We start from the raw sequence: 14101 nt of genomic DNA, 5'->3' as shown, positions 1-14101 counted from the left end.
GAATTTGATCATCTGCTATATACTTGTTGTTTGACTAGGCCTCAACCGAATGGAGGCCATGCTGCATTTATGATTGCCTTATTTACTTAGATTTTATAATTTTTCTTTAAGGTAAGGGTAAGTATAGAGTGTGGCTGGGGCAGAAGACAGCTTTTTGAATTACAACACTAATCTTTTACTCAGCAGAGAGAAACTCCACTTAACTCTAGCAGCTGCAGATAATGAGTCTGCATATTTGCTCAGGGAACCTCCCATCTGACCTCATTATGGTTTGATTCACTGGAGTCTATGTATACAGCACTTAAGAAATGACTTCTGGTAGTTTCATTTTCAATATGCTGTGTGTTGGCTAAACAGGAAGGGTGTGCTGCAGTCGGATAAGGTTGTTTTTCCACAGTTTTAACTTTGCTTAGCAGAATGGGTAAGTTAAAATCTAACTACATTGTTTACTTTATTTTAATGCCTTGTCATCTATTAAAGGTTACATTATTACAAATGCCAGCAATATAAGCAGATTGTTTTATGCTTGATAACAGATAGCCTAAAATCTATTATTATTTGAAAATAAGGCTATTTCAATATGCCCTGTAAATACTCCAATACTATAAACCTACACTTAAAGGATCCATACCAGATAACTCAACTGATTTTCACAGCACATCAAGAAAAAAATGTTTCCTATATCAAAGTGAACAACACAATGCAACAAGTAAAATAAAGAAGAATGTTTTGAATGTTTTAAAGTGCTTTCTGTCTCTTCTTTTATGTAGCTGCATGCATACATTTTGATAATACTTGTATTAGTAATAAAATCCAAATCCAAAGTTAATTTCATACTGAAAAATAACAAAATCTTAAGGTGTGCAGAAATAGCAGACAGATTCTTGTTGGAAACATAAACAAAAAGGGCATTTTTAGAATCCTATTTATTTATTTTGTTTGCTTGTACTTTTAACTTTGTTTTTGGCTCATTCTCATTGATACATGCCATGTCAGTATGTAACCTTGGGGTTGTGATCGATGACCAGTTAATCTTCAGGGACCATATTGCTATGGTCTCTTAATCTTGGAGATTTACTCTATACAATATACACAAGATCATAACCGTAGCTGATGGAGTATGTAGCACAACTCCAGATCTAGGTTTTGGTCATGTCATGTCTTGACTACTACTACTCTCTGTTAGTAGAAGTATCGGCATGTGTCACCAAGTCACTGCAGATGATACAAAATGCAGTGGTACATTCACTCCTCGGTCTCCTGGAGCTATAAGGCAATGGCATTAACCAATGTGCCAATATGCTGCCCCATTTTGAAGATTTCGAATACTAATAATAAAATAGTCAGAAAATGTCCTCCATTTATTGCTGTTTGCAAATTTCTAGTCTCATAAATGCATCTAGTTTTACATTTTTTGTATTAGTTTGTCTAAGCTTATGTTTTTTTATTAATGTGAAATTTTGTGCAGTGAATGTGGTTTTGAAATGTACTCTAAAGATAAAACCTATATTACAATTCTAATTTCATAGACAAGAAAATGAATGTTATTTTTTTGTGTTGTAATCCATTATGAGACCATAAATGGTCTTTGTCATAGCCGTATTAATCACCTTTTGTTACTGCCTTTATAATGGCTTTTGTTTAGAGGAACAAATAAAAAAATGAACTAGAGCTTCTATACACAAATTATAAATAGCATCAATTCTTCCTCCTGTATGTCTCTTTATCAGTTCTCCACATTTACAGTGCCCAGCATATACCAGCTTCTTTTTGCTCCCAATTAATCTTTATATATTTTCTGTCTTAGTGCAGTGTATCATAAAGTGTGATTTAATTACTATTCCTATAATTGCTTGGCTCGTACTTTCCATAATACAGGTGTGTCCATCTCTAAGCTGTACAGTAATGTAAAGTAAACCCATGACTTATGTTTAATGGTTTCTTCTCTCCAGCTAGTCCATACGGAGATATCACCAAAGTAGAAACTACTGGAGCCTCTGACAAAACAGCAAAACAATGCCACTCATCTGCAGGTCAGTTAGCAGGAGTTTATTTTTGGTTACTTATTTCATGATGGCCATTTTCTTTAAGTGTTTCTGGGAAATTCTTAGAAAATGGGGGAAAAAAAATTTCCTCAAGCCTTTATGCTACATAGTACCTTTTATGAAAATATGCTATAGGTCAGTTAGTACTGTATATTGCTAATAAGATTGGTATTCTTTTCCTTGTATTTGTTGTTTCATGAGGAACTTTTGTTAGGTGGTGTCTGGCCAGTATCTGATCACATGTTCATTTGTGATATTTAGTTCCTCAGATACAGGAGAATATATTCTTTAAACTGGTATGTAACTGCTTAATAGGCTAATATTTCACTATACTTTCAACAGCTTTAGCTTTTATTGTTCTCAACTGTGTCATCTGAGGCATATTTTCTCACGTGACTTTATATTATAGCACTGTTATATTTTTTTATCTTTATTCTTTCCTTCTATTTGAGCAGTTTATTTTGGAATAGCCAGATTACTGGGGTACAGTATTTCCATTTTTTTCCCTTGAACTAGAATAACATTCACTGGGCAATGTATAGTAAATCAGTTAACTTTTCAGTTGTATTATGTTAAATATACTATAACTCACTTAATTAAATGTAAATTTGCTCCATACATTCCTAAAACACAGAGGCATTATTTCTTTTAAATTGGAAGTACTACACTGTCCTGACGGAAGTGCAGTTGCTAGTGCCTGGTGTGTTTTGTTTCCCCATGACATTTTGAAGTAACAGCCCACTACTTTCTTCCTGGAAAGAAAACATTGCCATTTCTTTTTCTAAACTTCATTTAAATTTTTAATTGTCCAAATTGAACATTAATCAAATGCTATGGCTAATGTAGAGTAATTTATAAATATGATGGTATTTTTCTGTTACATTATTTGAAAAACATCACAGATAGTTCTTACTGTTATAACATTAAAATTACTACTTGAGAATGCCAATGAAAACTAAAGTGAAATATATTTACTAAGAGGAAAAGGAAAATTTTTTTTGTCTAGGCTGGGAAAGAATTATTTTAAAATGATTGTAATATTTAAGGAATCAATAAACTTCTCACTGAGCAAAATATTCACACAGTGTTAATGGTCTCTTCTCATCTATTAGTGTTACTTACTACTCATTCATGTTTGTTGACTAATGGGTCTTCACCATTATGATACTTGGCACATTTCTATTGGTTATGTATAAGGAATTAGTAAAAGAAAATTTGGTTTACGAGTATATCTTAACTTGGATTGAAATGCAGCATGTGTCAGTCAATGTAAGATTAACTCATGAATAAATATAGAGGTCAAACATAATTTTGAATAAAGTGTATATGCTATACAAATATGTGTTTAATAGGAAGGAAATTCATGCCTTTCCCCTGTTTAATTTTAATATGCGGAATAACTTGGTTTTTTTTTTTTAATATTGGATTAATTGGATAAACGTTTAAGTGTTTTATATCTTAAATAGGCGTGGAAGCCTCTCACAAGCTTGCTAACGAAGATTTGGAGCGCATGAAGACATATAAAGATATTATCTTTAGAGCAGGGTGTGATAAACAAATTGATCCAGCAGTAATTGCTGGCATTATCTCTCGAGAGTCAAGAGCAGGGGCAGCACTTAAGGATGGATGGGGAGACCATGGAAATGCGTTTGGACTCATGCAGGTAAAATGTGGCCTAGTATCCATACCAAAATAATGACTTATCTAACTAGATCAAAAATAGACCATTTTAATTAGAATTAGTGTGTTTATCAAATCCTAAAATGTCTTTTTAATGTAGTGCCATTCAAGGTGTGTATCATTATAAGCACATAAGTACAAAAATATTGGCTGTGTTGTATCCAACTTGAAAAACCTTTGAGTGCAAATAAAGTAAACACAAGTGAAAAAAGTGCAATATTGGAAGTAATTTAGAAATGAATAGTCAATTCTTTGTGCAATTTGATAATAAATGTAAGAGAAAAAATTATGAAATGGAACAATCCAGGCAGGTCTTAAGCCTTGATTTAAATATTACAATTAATGGACCCTTGATATCAGGTCTTTGTTCAGAGTTCTAAAGATTTATAATCCTGAAAATAAAATGAGTTTTGTACTTGCAGTAAAGGTTTGCAAAAGGAAGCTGACTTCTCTTATCATTAAAAAAGAAAAAGCAGAGGGTTAATATAATTGGTAAACCAGCTACAGTGAGATGTGATTTCTACTTTTGGTCTTATGCAGAGCTCTAGTGCGACTCTGTGTAGCCTGAAGAAGGAATGTTGAATAGGAAATTACAATAATCAACATGAAGATTAATAAAATCATGATGAAGGAAATTCAGTATTTGGCAAGAGGAGAGATAAGGACAGACTGTGATATTAGGCATGTGGTCAGTTAATGTTTTCACACAGCCAAGATATGCTTGATAGGAAAGTAAATTTTCAGTTGCATATTAGTTTTTTTTTTTTTTTAAGGTAGTTCTAGGGATTATTTAGCTCAGTGTTTCCCAAACTGGGGGACCACTGATTTAACTGAATCCAAAACTGAACTTTCATTAATATCTTACAAGACCTTGCACTATCTTAATAATAAACTGAGCAGAGTAGCAGAGGCAGAAGACAACTGCAATGTGAGGCAGATTTTTGTATAAATGCGTAGAAAGGAAACTTTCACTTGTTAAATGTTTTAATCATTTTTATTTAATATAATTGGTAAATGTTTACTCGCTTTATCACATCTGAATGGTTTCTTCTTTATTTTGCTGTTAACAAAGAACTGACATCACTGTGAAGTTGCACTTGCTGTACAAAGTAGTAACTTATTCACTGTTGTCATTAATAAAGGAGAAATGCTGAGAGAATGCTGACATTGGCTTTTTATAAAATTGTGTTCTATCAGATTGATAAACGTTATCACCGCATAAAGGGAGAGTGGAACAGTGAAACTCATCTCAGTGATGGAACGCAGATTTTGGTTGATTTCATTAAGGTGATCCAAAGAAAGTTTCCTACATGGCCAAAAGAGCATCAACTAAAAGGTAAGATTTTTAAATTTCTTGACTTTACATTTAAGAAATGATTTAATGCATGAATAACCACATTTTCATGAATATGTGTGAAGTTAACGGCCTAATTTGTTTCACTTCTTTTTAAATGTTACCATGCAGAAGTTTAACAGAAACCAAAACTGAAAGTCATAAAGTGGTAGTCACTTGATCAGGCCTTATCTAGTTTCTTTTTATATAGCTTTAATTATTCCTAAATGTCACAGATGCACACATACAAGTACGATGCATTCTATTAGGAAACCGACAGGGCACTTTTATTAATGGAGTTTGAACGTCCGGTGTTCTTTGTTTCGCACCTTATATCTGCAAGTTTTAAATTACCAGGACGCACTGCCTGTTGCTGGGTTCCTCTTAAGCTAAGTAAAACAAATACTGCTGTAGATGACCCACTCAAAGAATAACCAGAACTTACTAATATACTGGAAAACGCATATGTGATGCTGACCTGCCCCATTTTGGGATTTTGTAAATGTGTAATTGCAGAAACATTGTCAATCATTCTCCTCCTGAAAGAAAGAAAGGAGTAATAAAGTGGTGTACATGCAGAGCACTTTACACAAATCCCCAACTAACCTGCCAATAAAAAACTTGTTACATTCATTCTATATAATCACAATAATTGATATCTGCTATATATGTTCTGTGTTTCAGTGAGGTAGGCAAAAAATAGCAAGGGCATTGGAAAGACATAATAGGTACTTCCAACCCATGAATGTGAGTCCACAAAAGTAACTAAAGAGATAAGAATTGAGAGGATTAATTTAAATAATGCGCTGAAAAGAAATTCATGAGTCCCTGCTGGGAAACCAACAGGCATCCAGTACCAGGAGTCAGATGTTTAAAACTTGCGTGCACACAAAAAGAGGCCTGAAATATGTATGTGCAACTTTCCACACAAAAATCAGGATTTATAAAATAAAACTTGGCGGGAGAATGTGCGTATATTAGATATAACTCTGACCCATCCCTATGCAACATTTCCCTTGATTAAAAAAGAAAATGCAACCAAATCAGCTATATGATGACTCGCGCACGCAGTAATTCAGATCACTGAGCCATTATTATAATGTGCCATTGTCTTGGAACAATGTGCTGAATTCTGCCTGGTATTTGAAAGACTGCCTTAAACCAATTTCTACCTGTTTGGCTTCTGGCAACAGGCACCTACCAGAGGTAACTGGCTAACAGGTCAGGAATACCTCAGCAAAGTTTGAGCTCCATCATGCATGTTGTACTGGAAGCTATAAACTACTGAGGATGTACTACATTAAGTTTTCGAATGGTACAGGCCAACATAAAAAAACAAATTGCAGCAGTGTCTGGTTTTCCTAAAATAACTCTGGCAAATCATTTTACTCTTATTGCAATAAGGGAACCTAGCAAGAATGAGCTGTTTTTGCTAACCATAAGCAATGACATTACATTAATGCCAAGTATTCTGTGATGCCAAGATGAGACAAGCAAACATCATGGCTTAGTGACCTGTCTCAATCCGTGATTAATATATTCTGAGGCAACGTGGCCTTGGCAGACAACTTGCTGATGGTGCTATGTGATGGCTGGCTTGTTAGTAAGGTAGCTGGCTGACACTCAAATTTTCATATGACCTACCTGTATACCAGTGGGTTCTCAGCTGTTTTTGGCCATGGGACCCAGTTTTATCTGCTTCTGGTCAATGACAACCCCAGGCAATGTTTTCATGTGAAAAACATTTGAAATACAGCGATGCGATACATTGACGTAACTATTGTGATGATAAATATATATAATGTTGTGGAGCAGAAACTGCTTTTTTGAGCTTACGACCCAGAAGTGGTTCAGGAAAATTAGCCTGTACTCTGCATTGTAAATGAAATTTTGGCATTATACTGTATGTGCCAGGTGAAAATGGCTACCTGCTGAGATGCTGGTGCTTTATGCCATTCCCTGACTCAAATAGAGCAGAAAAGAGGTGATACAATGCCATGCATGTTCTTGGCATCTTAATTGTGGAGCGCAGCATAGGATCTCTGAAATGTGGGTGGCAGTATCTGGAGGCATCAGTTGGGAGTCTGTTCTAACAGCCAGTGAAGTTCTGGGTTCAGTGCTGGGTCATGATTCTATATGTATGAGGCTAATTAACATAGTCCATATATGGTTGTTTCACAGTGGCAACCAGACAGGGCTCAAGAAACATTCATATATGCAAATTTAAAAGATGATTGTGTTTTTATAAAGGTAAATTTCATGCTAATGTACATACTCCAGATTTTATAAATCTGAATTTTTTTAGCCTGTTTTTTTTGGCATTTGCATACGTTCACACTCGAATCCACGCAAAGTTTTATAAACGAGACCCCAGGATGCCTTCTGTTAAAGTGGGACATAAAAACCAACAATGATGAAATCCTGTTAGATATATCCTTTAAAGCATTACTAATTAAATTGTAAAAGGAAGAGGGAATTGCACAGTCAACAGTTTCTTGTCTGACCTAAGCAAGCTGTACACAGCCCATCTAACTCACAAAGCACCCCTGGAATTTAAGGCCTGTCTTAGGCTTTTCTTGCTGATGAATGCCTGAGCAACAAAACAATGGACCTTTTTGGAGCTGCTGAGATTTTCTTCTTATATACGGTATATATATATATACGGTGCATCCAGAAAGCATTCACAGTGCATCACTTTTTCCACCTTTTGTTATGTTACAGCCTTATTCCAAAATGGATTAAATTAATTTTTTTCCTCAGAATTCTACACACAACACCCCATAATGACAACGTGAAAAAAGTTTACTTGAGGTTTTTGCAAATTTATTAAAAACAAAAAAACTGAGAAATCACATGTACATAAATAAGTATTCACAGCCTTTGCTCAATACTTTGTCGATGCACCTTTGGCAGCAATTACAGCCTCAAGTCTTGTTGAATATGATGCCACAAGCTTGGCACACCTATCCTTGGCCAGTTTCGCCCATTCCTCTTTGCAGCACCTCTCAAGCTCCATCAGGTTGGATGGGAAGCGTCGGTGCACAGCCATTTTAAGATCTTTCCAGAGATGTTCAATCAGATTCAAGTGGACATTCACAGAGTTGTCCTGAAGCCACTCCTTTGATATCTTGGCTGTGTGCTTAGGGTCGTTGTCCTGCTGAAAGATGAACCGTTGCCCCAGTCTGAGGTCAAGAGTGCTCTGGAGCAGGTTTTCATCCAGGATGTCTCTGTACATTGCGGCAGTCATCTTTCCCTTTATCCTGACTAGTCTCCCAGTTCCTGCCGCTGAAAAACATCCCCACAGCATGATGCTGCCACCACCATGCTTCACTGTAGGGATGATGCCAGGTTTCCTCCAAACGTGACGCCTGGCATTCACACCAAAGAGTTCAATCTTTGTCTCATCAGACCAGAGAATTTTCTTTCTCATGGTTTGAGAGTCCTTCAGGTGCCTTTTGGCAAACTCCAGGCGGGCTGCCATGTGCCTTTTACTAAGGAGTGGCTTCCGTCTGGCCACTCTACCACGTAGGCCTGATTGGTGGATTGCTGCAGAGATGGTTGTCCTTCTGGAAGGTTCTCCTCTCTCCACAGAGGACCTCTGGAGCTCTGACAGAGTGACCATCGGGTTCTTGGTCACCTCCCTGACTAAGGCCCTTCTCCCCCGATCGCTCAGTTTTGGATGGCCGGCCAGCTCTAGGAAGAGTCCTGGTGGTTTTGAACTTCTTCCACTTACGGATGATGGAGGCCACTGTGCTCATTGGGACCTTCAAAGCAGCAGAAACTTTTCTGTAACCTTCCCCAGATTTGTGCCTCGAGACAATCCTGTCTTGGAGGTCTACAGACAATTCCTTTGACTTCATGCTTGGTTTGTGCTCTGACATGAACTGTCAACTGTGGGACCTTGTATAGACAGGTGTGTGCCTTTCCAAATCATGTCCAATCAACTGAATTTACCACAGGTGGACTCCAATTAAGCTGCAGAAACATCTCAAGGATGATCAGGGGACACAGGATGCACCTGAGCTCAATTTTGAGCTTCACGGCAAAGGCTGTGAATACTTATGTACATGTGCTTTCTCAATTTTTTTATTTTTAATAAATTTGCAAAAACCTCAAGTAAACTTTTTTCATGTTGTCATTATGGGATGTTGTGTGTAGAATTCTGAGGAAAAAATGAATTTAATCCATTTTGGAATAAGGCTGTAACACAACAAATTGTGGAAAAAGTGATGCGCTGTGAATACTTTCCAGATGCACTGTATACTGTTAGTGTATTGACGCATCGTTTTCTTAAAAAGTAATTTTATCTAAAAATATGAAAACGATGAGTGGAACTGCTGGCCTTGTTTCTTGAGTCAAATCATTTTCCTCTTATTGTCTGTGTGAGGTTAACATATTCTCCATGTGTCCATGTCAGTTTTCTTTAGGATTACAGTTTTCCCCCACATTCTACAGATATGCTCATGAGGTTAATTGAAGACTGGCCCATAATTTGATTTCATATTTCTTGATTAAGGAGAAAAAAATATTTAAAATTACTGACAGGACATTTATTAACCATTGGTACAGTAGGCATTAGGAGGCAAAGCTTTAAAACAGAGACATTTTCTAAATGAAACACATTTACTCTGCTGCATATACAGCTAGAGAATAAATATCCATCTCCTAGCATGAACATTAAATGTCAGAAAGCTGACAATGGAAAAACAGACATTTGACCTGTTTTTGCCGGATTTAACAAGTTAAAAGTTACCTTCTCCTAGACTTTTTTGACATGGAAGCTTAGCTCATGTGTTGTCTCAGAAATGTGATTAATTCTTAGAAAAGTGGCAAAACCACAAGAATCTTCTGCCCATGATCAACTTCATTAAAGCAGAGTATGAATTGTAAAAGCCAGTTCTCTCATTAGACTGCTATTTATGTAGGTATGTTTATAGTATTTTAGAATCTATTCACAGTTTAACTGATTTATTGCATTTTAGGCTATTCATGATATTATATCTCCTCTTCTTTGGTTTGTCAAGTATGCCTGAGCTTTGGAACTGTAAAGAAGGGTAGGAAACATTATTGCAAGCAGAAGCAGAACTAATTTATTTTTGTATTTTGGCCCTGTGTTGCTGTTGGGCTGATTACTATAAAATTCCAAATTGATGGAAATCCTTCAGACTAACAGTTTTAGTTTATTTCCATCCATCCATTATCCAACCCACTATATCCTAACTACAGGGTCACAGGGGTCTGCTGTGTTTATTTAAGAAACAAAACATAATAACAAAGAACTTAGTCAGGTGACCATTATGTTCCACAGGCACACCAAATGCCTTTATTTTAATCCATTTTATGTTAATTGTTTACACTATGTTAGTCAGTGCTCTTTGCAATTAAACTTACTGTTGTCTGTCATTTCGTATGTAAATATAATGCTTGGCTAAAGCAGTACAAATATTCATTTGTTTCTGCCAATAAAGCACATGAAAAGTGAAATCAATGGAACAGAAAAATCTCCTGAAAGCAACACAAAATAGTAGGCTACAGTTACATTTAAAAATAATTAGAACAAAGCTGTAGCCCACCACAACCTTCTATTTAAGTGTCCCATCTCCTTATGAGCTAAACTGACCCATCATGAGCGAATGTGTCCTGAAATGGATTGTCATCTTATCAAAAGGTAGTTCCTGCTTTATGTGCAGTCCTGCTGAAATAGGTTGTGGGCCCCATTGGTTGTAGTTACATAAAATATAAAATTATTCAGTTAAGAAAATATGGCAAACATTAGAGTGGGCGAGTATGCTTGTTTCTTTTTCAAAAGTGATCATACACATAAACCCTGCTTTAAATCTAGCAGTCACACAATGTCTTGTCCCTGTGGGTCACTTAAAGAATTTAAAAATCTGAGATGTACAACATTGTCCAATATGTACTGTTTATCCCCATTATGCTGTTTAGCCTGCTCACTCTTTATCGTTCTAATCACTGCACAAATATGAAGCAGGTATAAAAGAAGTAGTGAGGAGCATGTGGTATTATTTAAATTGTTAAGTGTGTAATACAAATGGGACCTGCCAGGGTACAAAGGCTTCTAGCCACAGGCCATTTTATAAGTCCGGAGACTGGATGTACATGTATTTGTGTTTATTCAGCTAGTGCTCTGCAATCCTATAATGGAATTAATCCAGTCCACAAAGTAATTACTGGATGGGAGGATTGTTACTTGACACTTCTGTACGAAGCCTATTAGTATATCATGGATCAATCTTTTCAAGCCAGTCACCTGTCCGACATTAAACATGGTTCTAACATTTTACCTTGTAAGTGGCATTTCCATGTTGATTTACAATGCAGAACACACTGAGAGGGTAATATCTCTCAGTAAACCTGAGATCACTTTAAAAATCTGGACCTAAAAACTCCTTGGTGGGGTTAAGGAAGTCCTAGCATGATCAACTCTGTCTATTGCTACTATGACCATCAGTAAGTAATGAGACAGAAGATTACATTTTTATCCAAGAAGGTTTACCAACTACAGTGCATATTACATAGTTTCCATGGTTCTACAATCAGAGCCATGGCAAGTTGCATGACTTATTCGGGGTCATAGTTTGTTAGTGTTGGTGGTGGTAAATGAACATGAATGCCTTGGTCACTAGAACAGAGATATAAGGCATCTCCTAGCTCTCACAGACATGGAGTGAGCGAGTAAGAGAGAAAGACAGGAGCCTCTGGCATGGAGGAAAGAAGGCCAAGTTAGAACAAAAAATAACAAGAAAGGGCAGGTCTGCGTGTGGTACCTTGGCAGTGTTTTAGTATAAACTAAGGAAAGTGGGAGCACTTCTTGCAGAACCTACAGTGACTGCCACATCTGTTGATGGTGCTGTAAAAAAATACAGCAAGAAACTATAACAGTGTTTTTTCTACATGAAATGTTTTTTTAAAATGTAGGAAAAAAAAGATTTTCTTTAAGGCTATTGAAATGTAACCTACTGAATACTTACATTTATGCTATACTTTACAATTAAAATATTATAAAATTAATGTTTTGTATTTACATGATGAAAACTGATAAATATTAGATGGCACTGGTTCTTATTGTAGTCATAAATAATGTGGAAAAATCTTAGATTTGGTTATCCTTCAAAATTGTGCAGTACTGTTATTTCAAATGGTATGTAGTGGTGACTATAGTGAAGGTGGCCTACTGCTTGTACCCAAAAATGCTTAAAATGTTACTGATTGATCTTAAGTAAAAAACTAAGTAGACCAGGTTTCTAAGTGTTCAATCTCTTTTTAGGTGGGATTTCAGCCTATAACGCCGGAGACCGAAATGTCAGAACCTATGACAAAATGGATATTGGGACTACTGGAGATGACTATGCCAATGATGTTGTTGCTAGAGCACAATGGTACAAGAAGAATGGCTTTTAATAAAAATGATTTTCCATTTGTATGCCTCAAGATGTATCAATTGTTAAAAAAATGCTGACATTTTGTAAGAAAAGGAATGAAATGCAACTGACCCGTGATCTAAAATATTAACTCTGCATCACTACAACTACTGCTATTAAATTCTGAGAAATATATATCAAGCACATGCAGACTATGCTATCCTTCTGAATACATTTCCACATGTCTAAATGTCGGAGACAATTTTTGGTATGTGGAGTCGGGGTCAGAGTCAGCAAAAATGTACAGACTAAAAATACAGCAAATTCAGATGTCCCATTTCACAAACAATAGTCATAATTAGCCTGGGAACAGTGGTAGCGCTGCTGACTCGCACTAAGGAGAGCTGGGTTCGCATCCCGGGTCCTCCCTGCATGGTGTTTGTATGTTCTCTCCGTGTCTGCGTGGGTTTCCTCCGGGTGCTCCGGTGTCCTCCCACAGTCCAAAGACATGCAGGTTAGATGCATTGGTGATCCTAAATTGTCCCTAGTGTGTGCTTGGTGTGTGGGTGTGTTTGTGTGTGTGTGTGTGCCCTGCGGTGAGCTGGTGCCCTGCCCAGGGTTTGTTCCTGCCTTGCGCCCTGTGCTAGCTGGGATTGGCTCCAGTAGACCCCTGTGACCCTGTGTTAGGATATAGAGGGTTGAACGATGACTGACTGACTGACTAGTCATAATTAAGTACTTCTCTGATGTAAGAATAAAGCCCAGTGCATAGTTGTGTTACTACTAGTGTGAAGTTCAGCTGAGCTATTATAAAACCTGACATTCACATATTGTAATCTGGATTATAGTACATTACAAAAAGTGTTTTCATTTTATTTCAGATATAATGTGTTTAACAAGTTCATTTGAGTGTAAACAAGTGTAATGATGTAGGTGGAGGTGTGTTCTATGGCCTGATGTGTGTTCAGGGGTTCTTGTCTTTTGTTTAAACTGGCCAATACAGTAGAGAGTCAGCTTCCTAGCCAGTAGTTCTGTGGTTAAATGACGTGTATGTTGCCTTCCTTCAATCAACATGGAAAATACATTAGCATATTAAATACAGAGGAGTCGGAGTCGGGGAGTTGGAATCGGAGTCAGAAGTACCGGAAACTAAGGAGTTGGAGTCGAAAGATTTATCTACTGACTCCACAGCCCTGGAGAAAACAATTAAATTTGTGTACTTACAGCTTTATTAACTGCATGATATTATCCAAATAATTATTATGAAGTGATATTTAGCCACTGTTGTGTAAAAAATCACCTATATTAAGAATGCAACCTCTCTACAAAAGGAAATATAAACTTAAACTGTTAAAGGTGTAAGAAATATTAAACACTTATCAGAGTTAGGCAGAATCATTCTGCTTTAGTGGTATCCATAAGGTGGGTTAAAATTATCCACCCAGATGTAAATATCAGGTTTAGAACAGGGTTGAAGACCTGCTGTTTCTATCAGTATAACCAGACTTCACATTACAGGAGAGCATTGGTTATTATATGTCAGAAATGAGCATCTTGCCTGAGGATCTCCTGGAAAGAAACCTACCAGAGGTTAGATACAAAGTAGCTAGCATGGAGAGAGAGAGTTTGAACTCCCAATGATGGGACAAACAGAATGAAAA

General features: G+C 36.6%; 1 protein-coding gene across 1 annotated transcript; it reads left to right on the top strand.

The window, feature by feature from the left end:
- The first annotated feature begins 267 nt into the window (after positions 1-267).
- On the top strand, positions 268-12635 carry lygl1 (lysozyme g-like 1). Its single transcript, XM_028815708.2, has 5 exons — positions 268-421; positions 1953-2033; positions 3512-3708; positions 4923-5061; positions 12347-12635. Exons 1-5 carry the CDS (start codon positions 418-420, stop codon positions 12478-12480), a joined length of 555 nt encoding a protein of 184 aa, XP_028671541.1. The 5' UTR covers positions 268-417; the 3' UTR covers positions 12481-12635.
- Positions 12636-14101: the final 1466 nt, after the last annotated feature.

This window comes from Erpetoichthys calabaricus, chromosome 12 (assembly GCF_900747795.2).
Source record: "Erpetoichthys calabaricus chromosome 12, fErpCal1.3, whole genome shotgun sequence".
In the NCBI taxonomy this organism is placed as follows: domain Eukaryota; kingdom Metazoa; phylum Chordata; class Cladistia; order Polypteriformes; family Polypteridae; genus Erpetoichthys; species Erpetoichthys calabaricus.
This window is presented reverse-complemented; position numbering and strand designations above follow the sequence as displayed.

Coding starts and splice junctions, on each gene's coding strand:
- lygl1 (XM_028815708.2), top strand. Junction 3,709..4,922: donor ATGCGTTTGGACTCATGCAG/GTAAAATGTGGC, acceptor GTGTTCTATCAG/ATTGATAAACGTTATCACCG. Junction 5,062..12,346: donor AAAAGAGCATCAACTAAAAG/GTAAGATTTTTA, acceptor ATCTCTTTTTAG/GTGGGATTTCAGCCTATAAC.